General features: G+C 38.6%; 1 protein-coding gene across 4 annotated transcripts in view; it reads right to left on the bottom strand.

Moving 5' to 3' along the window:
- Positions 1-610: 610 nt before the first annotated feature.
- Arhgef38 (Rho guanine nucleotide exchange factor 38) overlaps positions 611-14,284 on the bottom strand; it is a 126,861-nt gene continuing 113,187 nt past the window's right edge. Inside the window, exons 11-14 of one of the 4 annotated variants that reach the window (XM_004866252.3) lie at positions 7,045-7,188; positions 6,076-6,274; positions 5,696-5,955; positions 618-4,205 (exon numbers count right to left, since the gene is read on the bottom strand). In XM_004866252.3, coding sequence (XP_004866309.1) covers positions 4,020-4,205; positions 5,696-5,955; positions 6,076-6,274; positions 7,045-7,188 — 789 coding nt within the window. In that variant the 3' untranslated portion in view covers positions 618-4,019. Of the gene's footprint in view, positions 4,206-5,695; positions 6,275-7,044; positions 7,189-14,284 lie in introns of all 4 variants that reach the window. The other 3 variants (XM_087198777.1, XM_087198778.1, XM_087198776.1) reach the window with 3 other exon arrangements.

Here is a 14,284-nt window from a genome sequence, read left to right on the forward strand (position 1 = left end):
CCTGTCTTCAAGTGTTAGCTGTGTGGTCCTTCCTTTCCTCTTTCATAAACATAGGTGAAAATGATAACTGGTACAGAAGTGCCCGGATCTACAATGGCCTGGCTTGCAGTGTTTCCGCGGTGCAGAGTGATGCACAGTAGTAGAATGTATCCTTCCTTTGATCTTTTCCCAGCCAGCCCTCCGCCCTGTGATGCTGTCTTGCATTCCCAGGCAAGGCACCGACTCCCCAGTCATTCGCGGAATTAGCCCTGAGCCACGGGGCACTGTACTAAGCCTCCTCGGGCGGTAGCTTAGCTGCACTCCGTGCGTTTTCAACTGAGGATATTCCAACTTATAGTAGGTTTACAGAACATAACCCCGTCATAAGTCAAAGATTAAATGATTCCAACTCTTACCGAAGATTTGGTAGTGCTATTAGTAACATTATAAATTACATTATGATGATCATAGGTTATATAGGAAATTCATTTTACAATAAAATTTTATTAATACAATAATTATAAAAAGTACATAAAAAATTAGAGAAAACCAAAAATATACTTACATACCATAATGTTATTTTTAAGTAAAACAAATTTTAATTTGCTAAGAATATATTTCCTAGAGTTTTGAACATGAACATTTCATTCTAGTATTTGCTAAAGTATGTCTTATTTTTCTGAAAAAATAGAACAAATTTTGCCTATATCTATAGCTAGTGTAAAAAATTACTTTTAATAAACAGTAGCATTCTCTAAATAATGATCTTTTCCTAAAGTCCAGTGTTCTTCTTGTCAGTGAAATTACTTCCTTCTCCACTGTAATACACATTTATGTCTTATTTAGCTTGATTTTTAGATATTTTCCACATTTAGCAATACCATAAGTACACTAGGAACTGTAGTTATTATAAATAGGATTTAAGTAAGATTGGGGGTTTAAATAACATTAGAATATAAAGCTTTTCTTGTTTTATTCATATGGCTTTGAGAGTTTTTGCAATGGACAAAGATCCAAGAAGTTAATGGGAAAAATGAAGTTTTAAATTCCATGTTTTAATACTGTTATTTTTTGTAAATCACACAAGCTACATTCATCAAATAAATATCTCTAAAAGTCCAAGTTACATTTTTGATTGACATGGACTATTCCAGCACTTAACATACATCACACAGGGCTTCACTGCTCTGATTAAAAACGTTCATTATATCTTGTTGCAGTGCTCAACCTTCACATTCATGGTATTTTTCTGAAATGTACGGAATGTTCAGTAATGGCTTTGTGCCTTTTTCATATGACTTCAGCACCCATGGTAATTTTGAATAACTGCATTAATTTTTATACCTTCTAAACTTTATTAAATATACTATTAGCTTAGAGAATCAAAGAGTAAGGCTAAATAAAATGTATACATATGCTTATTTCTTTTAAAAATAAAATAGCTACATAATTTCTCCTTCATTCTTGGTTAAAAACAAAATACTTCAGAAGATCCTACTCTAAGTATTTTTAAAGGAACATAAAGAAATTAGCATCCCTTCCCTTAATTATGCTGATGCCACCAACAGTTCTGTCTATTAAAATTCTTAAAGGTTTATACATCTCACAACTGTCTGGGAAGTTTATTTCCCTTGGACCCAATAAAATAATATCAATCTTCAAAATTATAATTTCAACTTTTAAGCAAAATATCTAGAAAGTGAAGCTCCCGTATTATGCAAAGCCTACGCAGTCACGAATGTTCACCACAGTGCGGAAGGGCAGTCAGCGGCTTCATTACAGTCTTGCTCAGCAGCGACTGCAGCTGTGACTCTGGTGGAGTGGGCCCTTCAAAGTCCAGACTGGAGGTGTCCATCCTAGGGCCTCCCCAGTGGTGAAGCCTAGGTACTCCGGTCATGTCAGCCTAAAAAGCAGGGCCATGCTATTTGTATAATTCTCCACTTTTGTGGGAAGTACTGTGGCATATATATTCTGTTATTTTGATCTTTGAGCATGGTCATATTTTCCACAAGTAGCAAGTTTAGATTTCTTTTTGCTTTACCCTGGGCAAACTGGTGCTTAAATTTTCAATCTGAGTACAAAGGATAGTTAAAAGACATAAAAGTCTATCTAAAAACAAGAAAGAATCCTCTTTTAGTGCCCAACTTAAAGCAGGAAAATGCTTCATGCAAAAATAACTTAGATTTAAAAAAATTTTTTCCTCCAGTTTTTTCTTTTTATCAGTACGTTTGCACCACACGATTACATTCCTCGTGGGGAGTTAGTACATGTGCATAGCACATGTCAATTCTTTTTTATACAACAGTAAAATTTTATAAAGCTATTTTTGGATTAATGATCTTAGAACAATATCATAAAGTTCAAAGTTTTCTGTCATGTAAATATCTTCTGAATTTCTGTGGTTGTATATGTCGTGTGTGTGTGTGTGTGTGTGTGTGTGTGTGTGTGAAGTGAGCTACCCTCTGAAAAGTAGCACTCCTTTTTCAATTAATTTTATTGGTACTATTTACGTATACAATATAATGACATTCATCACTGGAAATTTGTACCTTCACATAATCTATCTTGGTTCTTATTTTTTCCCTATTCCCCTGCCCTCCCTTCAACCCCTAGCACTCATTTTGTGTATGTGTTCCTCAGTAATATATATATATATATATATATATATAAAACATTATACATTATAGGATCAAATAGAGTGACAAATTTAAAATTTAATTCCATATTAGCCTATTATGTGGATAATGAAAGTCCACCTTAATTTGATTTTGAAAAGAAACCACTGCAGTCAACTTTAATTTAATCTTTTCTGTGGCAGAAAACCATTTTTAGTTCAATAAAGTGTTGTGAGAAAATATGCCTAAAATCAAAGGTCAGTGCCCCAGGACATCGTGTGACAGCAGATGTTATCCCAAAGGCCTGCCTTGCCTAGGTCCAAATCAGCAGCCGGAAATATTTACACCTTGGCTCTGAATACAGAACACACACTCCCCATTCATCATCCCAGTGATGGAGGGATCCAAAAATATTTCCTCATTAAAGTGTCATTAGCAACCATGTAACACAGTTTTTAAATAATTTTTTCAAAATGGTTAAGCAAAACAATAAAACTAGAAACACTAAACAAATATTTGGGTTTTTTCTAGGCTAAAATGGAAGTCCTTATAGCTTTTAATTTTGAAAAACTTCTAAGTACTTAAAGATGAGCACGAGAGAAAAATGAATGGTCCTCCTCAGCTCCTGATCCGCACGTAAGTGCTTTGCAGGTAACACATGTGCAGGCCTGGGCGAGCACAGGGCCCTGGGCTAGGATCGTGGCCCCGGGAAACAACACGCAGGCTTACTTCCCAGCCCTACCACTTACTAGCAGTGTGACTTGGGCGAAGTTACTCCACCTCTTTGGGCTGTGGGTTGCATTAAATATGTGACTAATTACATATAAAGCGTTTAAAGCAGGGTCTGTCATGCAATGTGCATTCAGTCAGACAGTGTCATGTTACTCAGTTTTTTTCCTTTGCTTCATAGCTTATATTAAAGAAGGTCCACATCAAAGACTTCTAGTGGACTGTTAATTCCTATTTGTATGTATATTTAGTAGATGCTCTGGTACACAGATGTATGTATATGATCTATGTGATACAAAGTATACACTCCATTATGTGTGTATATATAAACATGTTTATGTACAAGTGAAAAACAAAGACAATATAGTAAGAAAAAAATTTTATAGTAAATTGAAAAACCTTATTCTGAGACCCAGCCTTTTATGACAATAAAAGAACATTCACCCTTTCAAAAGATCTCCACTTGTAAGTGGTTTCTCGTTGGAGCCTGCAGTGTTGGCTTTGCTGTTTGTTTAGTTTAGTATTTATAATATATTTGTGAAATCATCCTGTTATGTAGGATGGTGTTCCTTCAAACCTGATACAGTATCACTTCATGTAGTTTGGAAGCTTCTTGCTTTCTGGCTGGGAGTTTCCGAATGTCAGTCCTATGAGGTAGTCAGCGACTTGCCAGGAAATGAAGGTCTCGGGCTTTTCTTACGCATAAGTCATCTTCCCAAGGTAGTTAGCTGGCACATACCCTTTCTGCCCGTGAGCTTCGGCTAGCCACCACTCTTTATTGCCACTTAGATCACAGAATCTAAGAATATGGACTCTCTGGTATTCCTGAAGGCTCAGTTCATAGTTACTTCGTGCTTGGAAAGCGTGAACTGCATAGAAAATCTAGACAAGGAAGCAAATGACATTATTGGAACCAGAACCCAAAACCCAGAGAAACACAGTACAGGTTTCCAAGCATTCAGAAGCAATGCCAAAGTTTTCTTATTTTCTCCAAGTCACCCTACCAAGCTCTTTCTGTTGGATTTATTTTGCTAAAACATGACCCAGATGATTACAGAGGGAAACAAGCATTCTTACTCTACTGGGAGTTCAAGTCGTCCACGCTCGAAGGCAATTTGGCGGTTTCTATTAAGATATTTTAATGTTAATTCCTTTTGAATCAGTATCTCTAAGAATCTCTTCTGCTGAAATAGAAGAAGAAACTGGCATATATTTTGCATAATGATTTGTGACAATTCTCTTCATGAAAGAAGAAAACTGGGAGGGGAGTGGGGATATGCTAAAGTTTTAGCAAAAGAGGGGAATAAATTCTAGACCCTCACACTAAAGAAATGTGTAGCCATTAAAATGGTGTTTCTGATATTAATAACTTGCAAAATACTTATGATGAAGTAGTAAACAAAAAAATATAAAATTAGATGAACAATTTATTCTTAAATGCTAGCTAATGTCTTTGAATGGTGGGATGAGAGGTGATTTTCATTGTTGTTTCTTTGTTCTTTTACTTTCCAAATTTTTATAACAACATTGTTAAATTATTTGCAATGACCCGGGAGAAAGTAATAAAACATATTTTAATTAAAGGAATTTTTCTGTAACTTCAAAGGACTACTTTGTAATTTTTAAGTACACAGAAGCCCTAAAATAAGTCTTCAGTCCATCTTTCAGTAAGATCACAAGACTGAGGATAAAAATGTTTAGTTATGGTTTCAAAGTGAGCAACTGGCTATCAACATTTATACACTCATTTACTCAAACTTTATGAAGTACAAGATACTATACCACCAGATATTATTTTTCCAGGGAACTTTCAACTTAGGAAAATAATAACTGTCAACAAAACAAAACGAAACAAAACACCATACCACCGCCTCCAGCAGTAACAAAACTTTCCACATGTGGATGACTCATTGCTAATTATGAGCTGGATTCTGAAAGAAGTAACCTTCATAAATGACAAAATTGACAAGGAGGTGGATATGTCACATTCAAAAGGACAGAGATAAAAACAGTATACGGGAGCTGGGGATTTAGCTCAGTGGCAACGTGCCTGCCTTGCAAGTGCAAGGTTCTGAGTTCGATCCGCAACAGTACATAGGAAAAGGCAAGCAGATTAGCTTTCAAAATTGAGGGCTGATCGTCAAAGAAGCCTTCACACAGCAGAGTGAGATGGGGAGAGATGGTGGCCCAAGTGTCATCCAGTTAAGCCACTGAGGCTGAACCTGATGCTCTGACTTGGGGAAAAGAGTGTAAATGACTGCACAGAAAACTGGCAGCTTCCCATCAAGACTTAGGGTGAAACAGAGTACAGTTAGAGATTCCTTCCTGATTCAAACAGCCAGGTATGTTTACACCAAGGTTCGAATTCCCACCTGTTCATCTACCTCTTGAAAACCATCAACATCAGAGCCCTTTGTTTCACACTTCCCACAAGTGCCACTCAGCGAGGAGCTGCTGTCACTGATGCTGCCTTCTGGAGTGCCCGAGACACTGTCGCTGCCTGGCCTCCAAGACACAAAGAAGCTGATGTCGTCAAAATCATCATCACAGAGCCTGGTCTCCGTGTCCGCCCTCTGTGCTTTTGCTGGATTGTAGGGCTTCAGGAAGGAGGAATATACATATCCTTTAACAACTGGGGAGGAAGTTAAAAGAGAAAATGAAGAACAATCAGGGTCATGGGTATCCTTTTCACCAACTGTATACTCACAAAATCTCCGCCTGAAGAGGAGCGGTAGTTCCGGGGAAAACTTACTTCCCGTATCAACCAGCCACCTGCTTGTACTCCCCAGGGGGTCCTTCTGCTCCACCACAGCCACTAACTCGCCCTCCAGGAGATCGATGTCGTGCTCCTGGGTAGCATTGCACTTGCGCTTAGCTTGGTAGAGCCCCTCCGCGCTGTACGTGGACAGAAGATGGGAGCGGTGAGTCTCGGTCTGTCTTGGCACTTCTGGCTGGGAAAAGGAAGAAGTTTTGGTTTGCACGGATGTATGATAAAATCTTCATTAAGTTGGTAAATACTTCTCCTCTGGAGCCTTTTCTTTTAATGCAGAAGTTACATATTGATTTAGATTTATTTCAGTGTGGAGGCTTGGATCAGGCTGCTACTGGAAAATTATGGCATTATTCAGCGCAAAATTCTCTAGTAAGCACACGAGGGCAGTGTCGCAGAAAAGAAAGAAAATTCAAGTGTGAGTGAAAGGAAGGTTCAAATCCTTCCTAATGGTGAACAACATTTTAACTCTTTGCTGTTCTGTGGATAATCCCTTGAATATTTAACACTTTATACATAACATTTGATTTGGTGAGTTGCATACTTGGACATCTTTTCAGGGGAAATACCAGGAAATTAGGCTGGAGTCAAACTCTGGTGCTAAGTGACTGGGAGAACCACTTTATCTCCTGATGTGTGTCATCTTGAGAATAAAAGGGTGGGACATGTGATTTATCCCTATAAAGTCCCAGTAAACAAATATTTGCTAAGGGTCTACCTTGTGTCAAGGAGCATTTTGGGCAACTTAGGGACAAATCATGTATAACACCGAAACACAAACCAGCGATTTCATGGCACTCACAGTAGAGAGGGAAGAAATAGAGCTGACATTTTAAGCATAAATAAATTATAAGATGTTAGAATTAAATGATAGAAAAGACATTATGATTTTACGATCTGGACAAGGCAATGAAGTGATGTGTACCCTTTCATGAATGCCGCTAAACTCACCTGAGTCTGTATAGACTTCTTCTTTTCAAAACTAAGTTTTCTCTCAATAAAGGTGGCACTGTTCTCCTTTACAAAGTTCAGGTTTTGAACTTTTACTAGTATTTGATTCTGAATCTCACCAAGGCTTGAGACCAACCGTGGCACCTATGATAGATAACAACATATTTTTAGACAAATAGACAACCATGCTAGATATTAAGTGTACTAGAGTTGTGATGAACATTTGAGAAAATGTAAGATAATTCTAACTGAAAAAATAGGGCAACTCTAAAACCTCTCCATAAAGCTGGCCTTTCTGGAAACCACACAAAAATGATAGAAATTTTTTTTTCACCAAGGGAGTGTTTATTTTTTGGTTTTGGTTTTGTTTTGTTGGCACCGGGGATTGAACTCTGGTCCTTGAGCTTGCACAGCAGGCTGCGAAACCACTGAGCTAAATACCCGGGCCTGGAATTTTTTTTTAAAGTTTCAAGCTTAAATAAAAGAACAAAAGAGAAAAATTAACAATAAAGTATTGGAAGAAAGGCTCAGGAATTAATAGCAGTAGGACTTCCTACATGGAGGGTGATGTAGTAGAAAGGGGAAAAAAATATAAAGCAATGAAGGATCTGTGTTAGTGCCAAATTAGCAGTTTTCTTTGATGTGCTTCTCACAAGAGGTGGAGTCTATGTGCTTAATTCTCAAAACTAGGTGGGTCTTGATGGTTGTTGTTTTGTGATGTGTTTTGCTTGCAGTGCTTGGGATAGAACCAGAGCCCACACCCCCTGCGTGGACCTTTATGACAGCCACAATTAGTACAATGTTGGACGGAACAGATGAAAATGATCCCATTTAACTTCCAACATTAGTCCTAAAAAAGACAAAGCAGTAGTCCAGCTGCAGTGTGGTCACTATATAAAAAGACCATTCTGAATGACAGGGGCATCTCTGGAGGCCCAGCTGTTCCATTCTCATCCCTATCACCAACCTCCCAGTTATCTCTGGATCGTCTCACCAGCCTGACAACAGAGAGCTAAAGATGCTATGATTGTGGGTTCCCAAAATGAAATGACAGCCAGATTGCTCTAGACAGAGTGCTCTAGACAGCGGAACTTAGGGTTTTCATCTCTTATCTATGCTATCTACTCAAGCTGAACAAGAACATTACAGAACTCAGGTATGCCTCTAAGAGAGAGTTCTATGAGAGAACCTGATAAAAGCAAAAGAAGCGTCTTAATTTTAAGAAAACAAAAAGAAGCTTTGAATATTAAAATTTTAAGAGCAGAAATAAAATGAAACAACAGACGGGTTAGAAAAGTAAAGTAGAAAATTTTGATAGGAAGTATAGGAAAGTGATACAGAGAGAAAATAAGTGGGAAAAGACAATAAAATTTAGGAACAACCAAGTAGGTTCAAAAAAAGAGTGAATAAAGGGAAAAATCATCAATTAAATATGTAAGCACATTTTTAGAAGTGAAAGATATAAATTTTCAGGTCAAAAGGACCCCACCACATCTCCAACATACAGTGTACCTCAGATTTCACACCAATGGAAATAAGGACAAAATCTGGAGTTTCGGGGAGTGTGAGGGGAGAAGTATATACAAAGAATAAAGAATCAGAATGGATTTTAGAGTTCGCAACAGCAACTGTGGAAGCTAGAATACAGCAGAACAATGGAATGCTTTCAAATTCAGAAACAATAACTTTTACACCCAACCAAACTATGGATTAATTGTGATGACAGGAGAAAAACATTTTCTGATACTCAAACTGTCAAAAATATTTATCCCCAATCATTCTTTCTCACAGAACAACTCAAAAATATGATCCTCCCCAAATAAAGGCATAAAGCTATAAAGAAGTCAACGTGGGTAAAGAAGTAAAGAAGTAAGACCCCACACAGAAGAGAGGTGAAGGCATTTCCCAGAATGAGGATGAGGTGTGGTCCCCACGACCCCTGGTTAGCAGATGAAAGGGGGATTGCTTTGGACTGGATCAGCTCAGAAAGGCCCAGGAGAGATTTCTGTAAGAAACCACAACTAGGGCTGGGGATTTAGCTCAGTGGTTCCGGCGCCTGCCTCAAAAGCGCAAGGTCCCGAGTTTGATCCCCGGTACCAAAAAAAGAAAAAAAAAAGTAAATAAATAAATAAACTTCTTTAAAAAAAAAAAAAAAAGAAACCACAACTGACAGAATACCTCATGCATCTGGAAGTCTTAAAACATGATTTAGTCAACCCACGGACAAAGTAAGGCAAAGAAAAATTGAGTAACTGGTCAAAGAAAAATATGTTATTAATTTCAGAGAAAACAAAAGCTGTGAATGAAAGAAAGAAAAGGCAGCTGCCATGCTCTGTGTGGTTCAAGTCCAGCCAGCATTCACTTTGTGTGCCGATGTCGGTTTGCTTCTTCACATTTATCCTCCTTCCTTCCCCACCCTGATCCGTGCTCCAGGAGTCTGACAGAACGAAATGTGGCAATAGCTTCTCTGCTCTCTAGCTTCCAGATGGGTTCAGTCAATGAGGAAAATCCATGAGAAATCAGAATGAGGGAGGAAAATGAGATAAGGATGTTTATTTCCTGAGTTTCTTTCTGTCGGACTGACTGAACAGCACAGCCAGCCAGCTGCTCCATGGTCAATGGCTCCACACCTATGTCTGTGCATCGCCATAAGCTCCCTTCCTTCCTCCTGTTGTGCCACATGCTGAATGCTCCCTCCTAGGGCCGGGGCACAGGTCTAACGGTTCCCCCACACCATGCTCTCATTTTTATAAGTAGTATATTAATTTTTCTCTAAATGCCCAATTTAAGTGTGTTGTATATTTTCTACTGTTATTATGACTGAAACACAGCAATTTTAAACATTGAGTATGAATACAACCTAATTTATGATATCAGTGTAATGAAAAAGGGATTAAAAAGTATGTGAATATATTCATACATATATGTATGTGTATATGTATATATGTTATGGAGGTATAGAAAAGAAAGCTAAACCCTCATTTTTCAAAGTGGAATATATCATGTCTATAATCAAAAATTAATAGCATGGCAATGCAAGTGTCTAATTTTAAGACATGAAGAATCACCTAAAAGAATTGAAAAGCAGTTGTGCCTGAGGAAGAACAAATTGAGTAAAGAGATTAAAGGACAACTTCTTGATACAACCTAATAAACATAAATAACCAACCTAAATCTTTAAATCAACTGCATGCATAACTCTTATAAAAATGAAAATTAAATACAGAGCTGGGCAACCCACTTTCCGGTCCCCGTTCCGTCTCTCTTAGACTGAAGCTTTCTTTCGCTCAATAAATTTTTCCTACTCTTAACCTCTGTTGCTCCTAGAATTCATTCTTCAATTTTAGAGAACACGAACTCATGTTTTGGATACCTAGTAGGTTTGGGAGTTACACCTCTTCCCCCTATATCACTTTGGAGGTCTTCCACCAAGATTACTGGTCAGGGGTAAGAGTTTGCTTTTGTTCCATAGGTTCCAACTTTGGTCTTTTTGCTTCATAGATTGTAACTTTTGTTTCATGGGCTCTGGCTATTTGTTTCACAGATTCTGGTTTTTGTTTCATAAATTCTGGCCTTTGTTTTACCTTTTGTTTCACAAGTGTTTTAATTTTAAGCTGTGTGTTTTAAATGTTTGCAAATTTCTTGTTTTTCTTATTCATTGTCTTTTGTTAAAACTACATTTTATTCTTGTTTTGTATGTGTTGCATTTGGACTTAGTTGCTTAAAAATGTTGTAAAATGGGTCTCTTATGAAATTGTCTCAGATAAAGACAGCTCAGGCTTTTATCTGTCCCTTATAGAATGTCAAACAGCAGTTACTCTGCCACCTAGTAACTGCCTTTAGGGCAGCTGCCACTCTCAAAGCAGAGGACAGGTCTCCAGTTGCCCTCTGGTGAATCCCCACTCCCACTGCCACCACTGGCAGGTGGAACATTGACCAGATAGGCAACTGGGTTCCTTTCGGGGACAGATCTCTGATTGTGTGGAACTAGCAGAAACTGAGGTGACAACTGAGGGTTCATGGGCAGGGCCACTCTCTGGCAGATACCCAAGGTCCCTCAGAAGAAACTAGCTCCCGACAGCCCATCTGGGGAATAAGCAGAAAATCTCCACATCTTGTCCCTATCTGGACTCCTCAGCGAGGTGAAAGGGGAACTCTGTCAGTGATCATCAGATATCCTCTGTCTCAGAGTGATCTGAAATGATGCCCTCAGAGCCCTTTCTTAAGCCTCCATTAAGAGTTGAGCTACAGGTTTGGACTGCTTTCTCTATTACTAGTAAGATCTCTAGACAAATGTAAAAATCTTTGATAGAGTAAAAATACCTGAACTTTTCTCCCCCCACCCCCAGGCATGGTCTTCACCATTTATGTGTGTCGGGGAGAAAAATGCCTTTTCTGATACGTTATGGACTTTGGAAAATTGACTGTGGACTTATAAAATGCTGTATGGTAATTCTGGGGGATGTTTAACCAGCATGAGCTTTATTTGGGCTTTTTCTCTCTGCTAGTGAGTAAAAAACTCCACTTAAACTTTTCTCCAACTTGTTGGGAGTTCATTTGAAAATCCCTTGTAGTCAGACCACTCCTCCTTCCAGAAAGTCAGACTAATGCAACTCACAAAAACTGTTTTGTCTTATACTAGGGAAAAGAGCAATCAGTAACTTGCATTTGTGTTTTTACTGATTCACTAGAATATGGGACTATCTTAGCCTTTCTCTTCATTCATGCATGCATAGGAAGTCAATAAAGTTGCCTTTACTATGTAGATTATGGCTGCTAGAAAGACCTATGAGTTTCAAATACTTGGTGAATTTAAAATGGACCTTAAAGGAGTAGCCTTGTCTTGCTGCTAATAAAAGTTGCCTAAATGACTGGATAGACAACAGAAATGTCTCAGAGCTCTCTCTGCCCTAGGGCCCAGGGCAGAATCTCTGACTTACCATCTCTGGAGGTGATCTCTTTTGCAGGAAAAGTGCTCTAATTTCACTGTTGACTTATTTTCCTCTCTCTCTCTCTTTCAAGGAACTAGATAGCAGTGCTTTAAATCTCTTGGTTTGCTAGCAATACTTTCATCTTTAAACATGATTGTTATGGCTGAAGTCAATTGTAACTTGTGCTTTAAGAGTACTTACTGGAGTAAGGATAATGAGTTCCCTGAGGAAGGTAAGATCACGTGCTGGTAAAGGATAGATAGTCCACTCCTGTTTTACTTTCTGGTTCTCTCTCCAGATGGCAGCTACCTACCCTGGAGTGGAATAAACCTTGGGGGATGCCCTGGGGACACCCTAGGGGGCACAGGAACCAAGCAGAGACTTATGGGACGCCATATTTGTTTCTCTTGTTTCAAATTGGGACTCTATATCTGAACCTCTTACTCCTTTGGAATATATTAAGGAGCAATTTAGTATTTCTCTACACCCACGTGTGGTGTGCCTCCCTCCTAAAGCCAAGTACACAGAGGAAAATACTATGATGCTATCTCACAATTAGAATTATACTGTAAGAGAGAAAATGGTCAAAATAATCTTATGTTGAGATTTTCTTTACATTAAGAAGTAATTCTTGCTTGTGTTCAAATATAAATGTGGGCCATAGAAAAATGGGAGACACCTCACCCTTAAGGCAATCAGTACCTCTAAGCCTAAGGCTACTCCTCACCCTAACCACCAAGGGCTGAGGGTGGAATTTCTAGGCCAGCTATAATCAATCTCCATGAGGCTATATCCATCCTTAGCTAAGTTGCTGAGGTCCCTCAAAGACAATATCTCTTGCAGGAAGTAAATGGCAAATATGGGACTACCTGTGTTCATGTGTCTTTTTCTCTCAGTAATCTTAGACAGATCAAATGAGACTTAAAAGTTTTCAGATGACCCTGATATGTACATTGAGGTCTTTAGAGGACTTACTCAGACCTATGGACTAGATTAGAAAGATGTAATGTTGCTCTTAAATCAAACATTGATTTCTAATGAGAAATAAGTAGTATTATAAGCTGCTACTACATACAGAGACAGATATTTTAATTTTGGAGGCTCAAAAAGACAGGCAGGCAGGGGAACAACTAGTTTCTACTAGAACACAAGGAATTCCTATACAAGATCCCCACTGGCCTGCCAATCAGATAGGAGATTAACTAGAAGACATTTTCAGGCATGTATTCTTGAAGGTCTAAGAAACATGAGAACTAAGTCCTTCAATTATTTTAAACTGTCAACTATTTATCAGGAAAAATAGGACATCCCTACATCCTGATTTGCTAAAAGGAAATACTATAGTTTTTCCCAAGTCACAGACTTACAATATGTAGATGGTATGCTGTTATGTGCCCCCTCAGAAGAGCTTTCTAGCCCAGATATCTGCTCTGGTGAATTTTCTAACAGACAGGGGTTATAATGTTTCTAGATCTAAGGCACAACTTTGCAGCCTGGAGATAAAATATTTAGGCCTTATTATATCTAAGGGAACCCAAAGACTGGGGGAAGAAAGAATTAAACCAATTCTTTCCTTTCCATAGCCCATGACTCTAAAACAGCTAAGGAGATTCCTGGAAATTACACAGGCTTTTGTGGCCTTCAGATAGCAGGACATAGTGAGATCGCATGACCCCTCTATTAGCTTATAGAAAAACCCAAGAGACAGACACCTGGGGACCTCATTCCCAGACTGCTCTCTAGAAGTTCAAACAAGCACTTCTAAGTGCCTAACTACAGGACACCATTTCCGTTTGTGTGTTAATAAAAGATGAGACATGGCTTTGGGAGTGTTTCTACAACATCAGGGAGCTGCTCAACAGCCTGTAGGGTATTTCAATCATAAATTAGATATTACAGATTTAGAGTAATTCATTAAAAGGGTAAGCCCTATATAGTTAGAACACTTTCATTCTCTTTCAAGAGGCAAAAAAGCAGCCATTCGGGTTCTTTGCTTATTGGTTTGATTCTTCTGCTTGGCAATGCAGTTGGAGTCAGTCATAGCTTTCGTCTCTGGAGACATGTTTTGCTAAGGATCACAGATCCACGGAAAAGCTCCTGATCTTACTTGTCCTTCTACACCAGAGATGGTTAAGATTTAGTTCTTGTGCCATACTTAAAGGCACTCTTCTGTCCCATCTCCACTGCCCTGCTCCTAAGAAATAATGCAGTTTGATTCAAAGCACTTCCCTCTTCTGTGGCTGCTGGATTTCAAGACAAAGCTTCCAGAATGGTGAGTCTCCCCTCCCTGGAATCCTCCCAGAGTAAAG

This window comes from Heterocephalus glaber, unplaced genomic scaffold (assembly GCF_053883595.1).
Source record: "Heterocephalus glaber isolate CG9 unplaced genomic scaffold, H.glaber_assembly_v1.0 deba00001688, whole genome shotgun sequence".
In the NCBI taxonomy this organism is placed as follows: Eukaryota; Metazoa; Chordata; class Mammalia; order Rodentia; family Bathyergidae; genus Heterocephalus; species Heterocephalus glaber.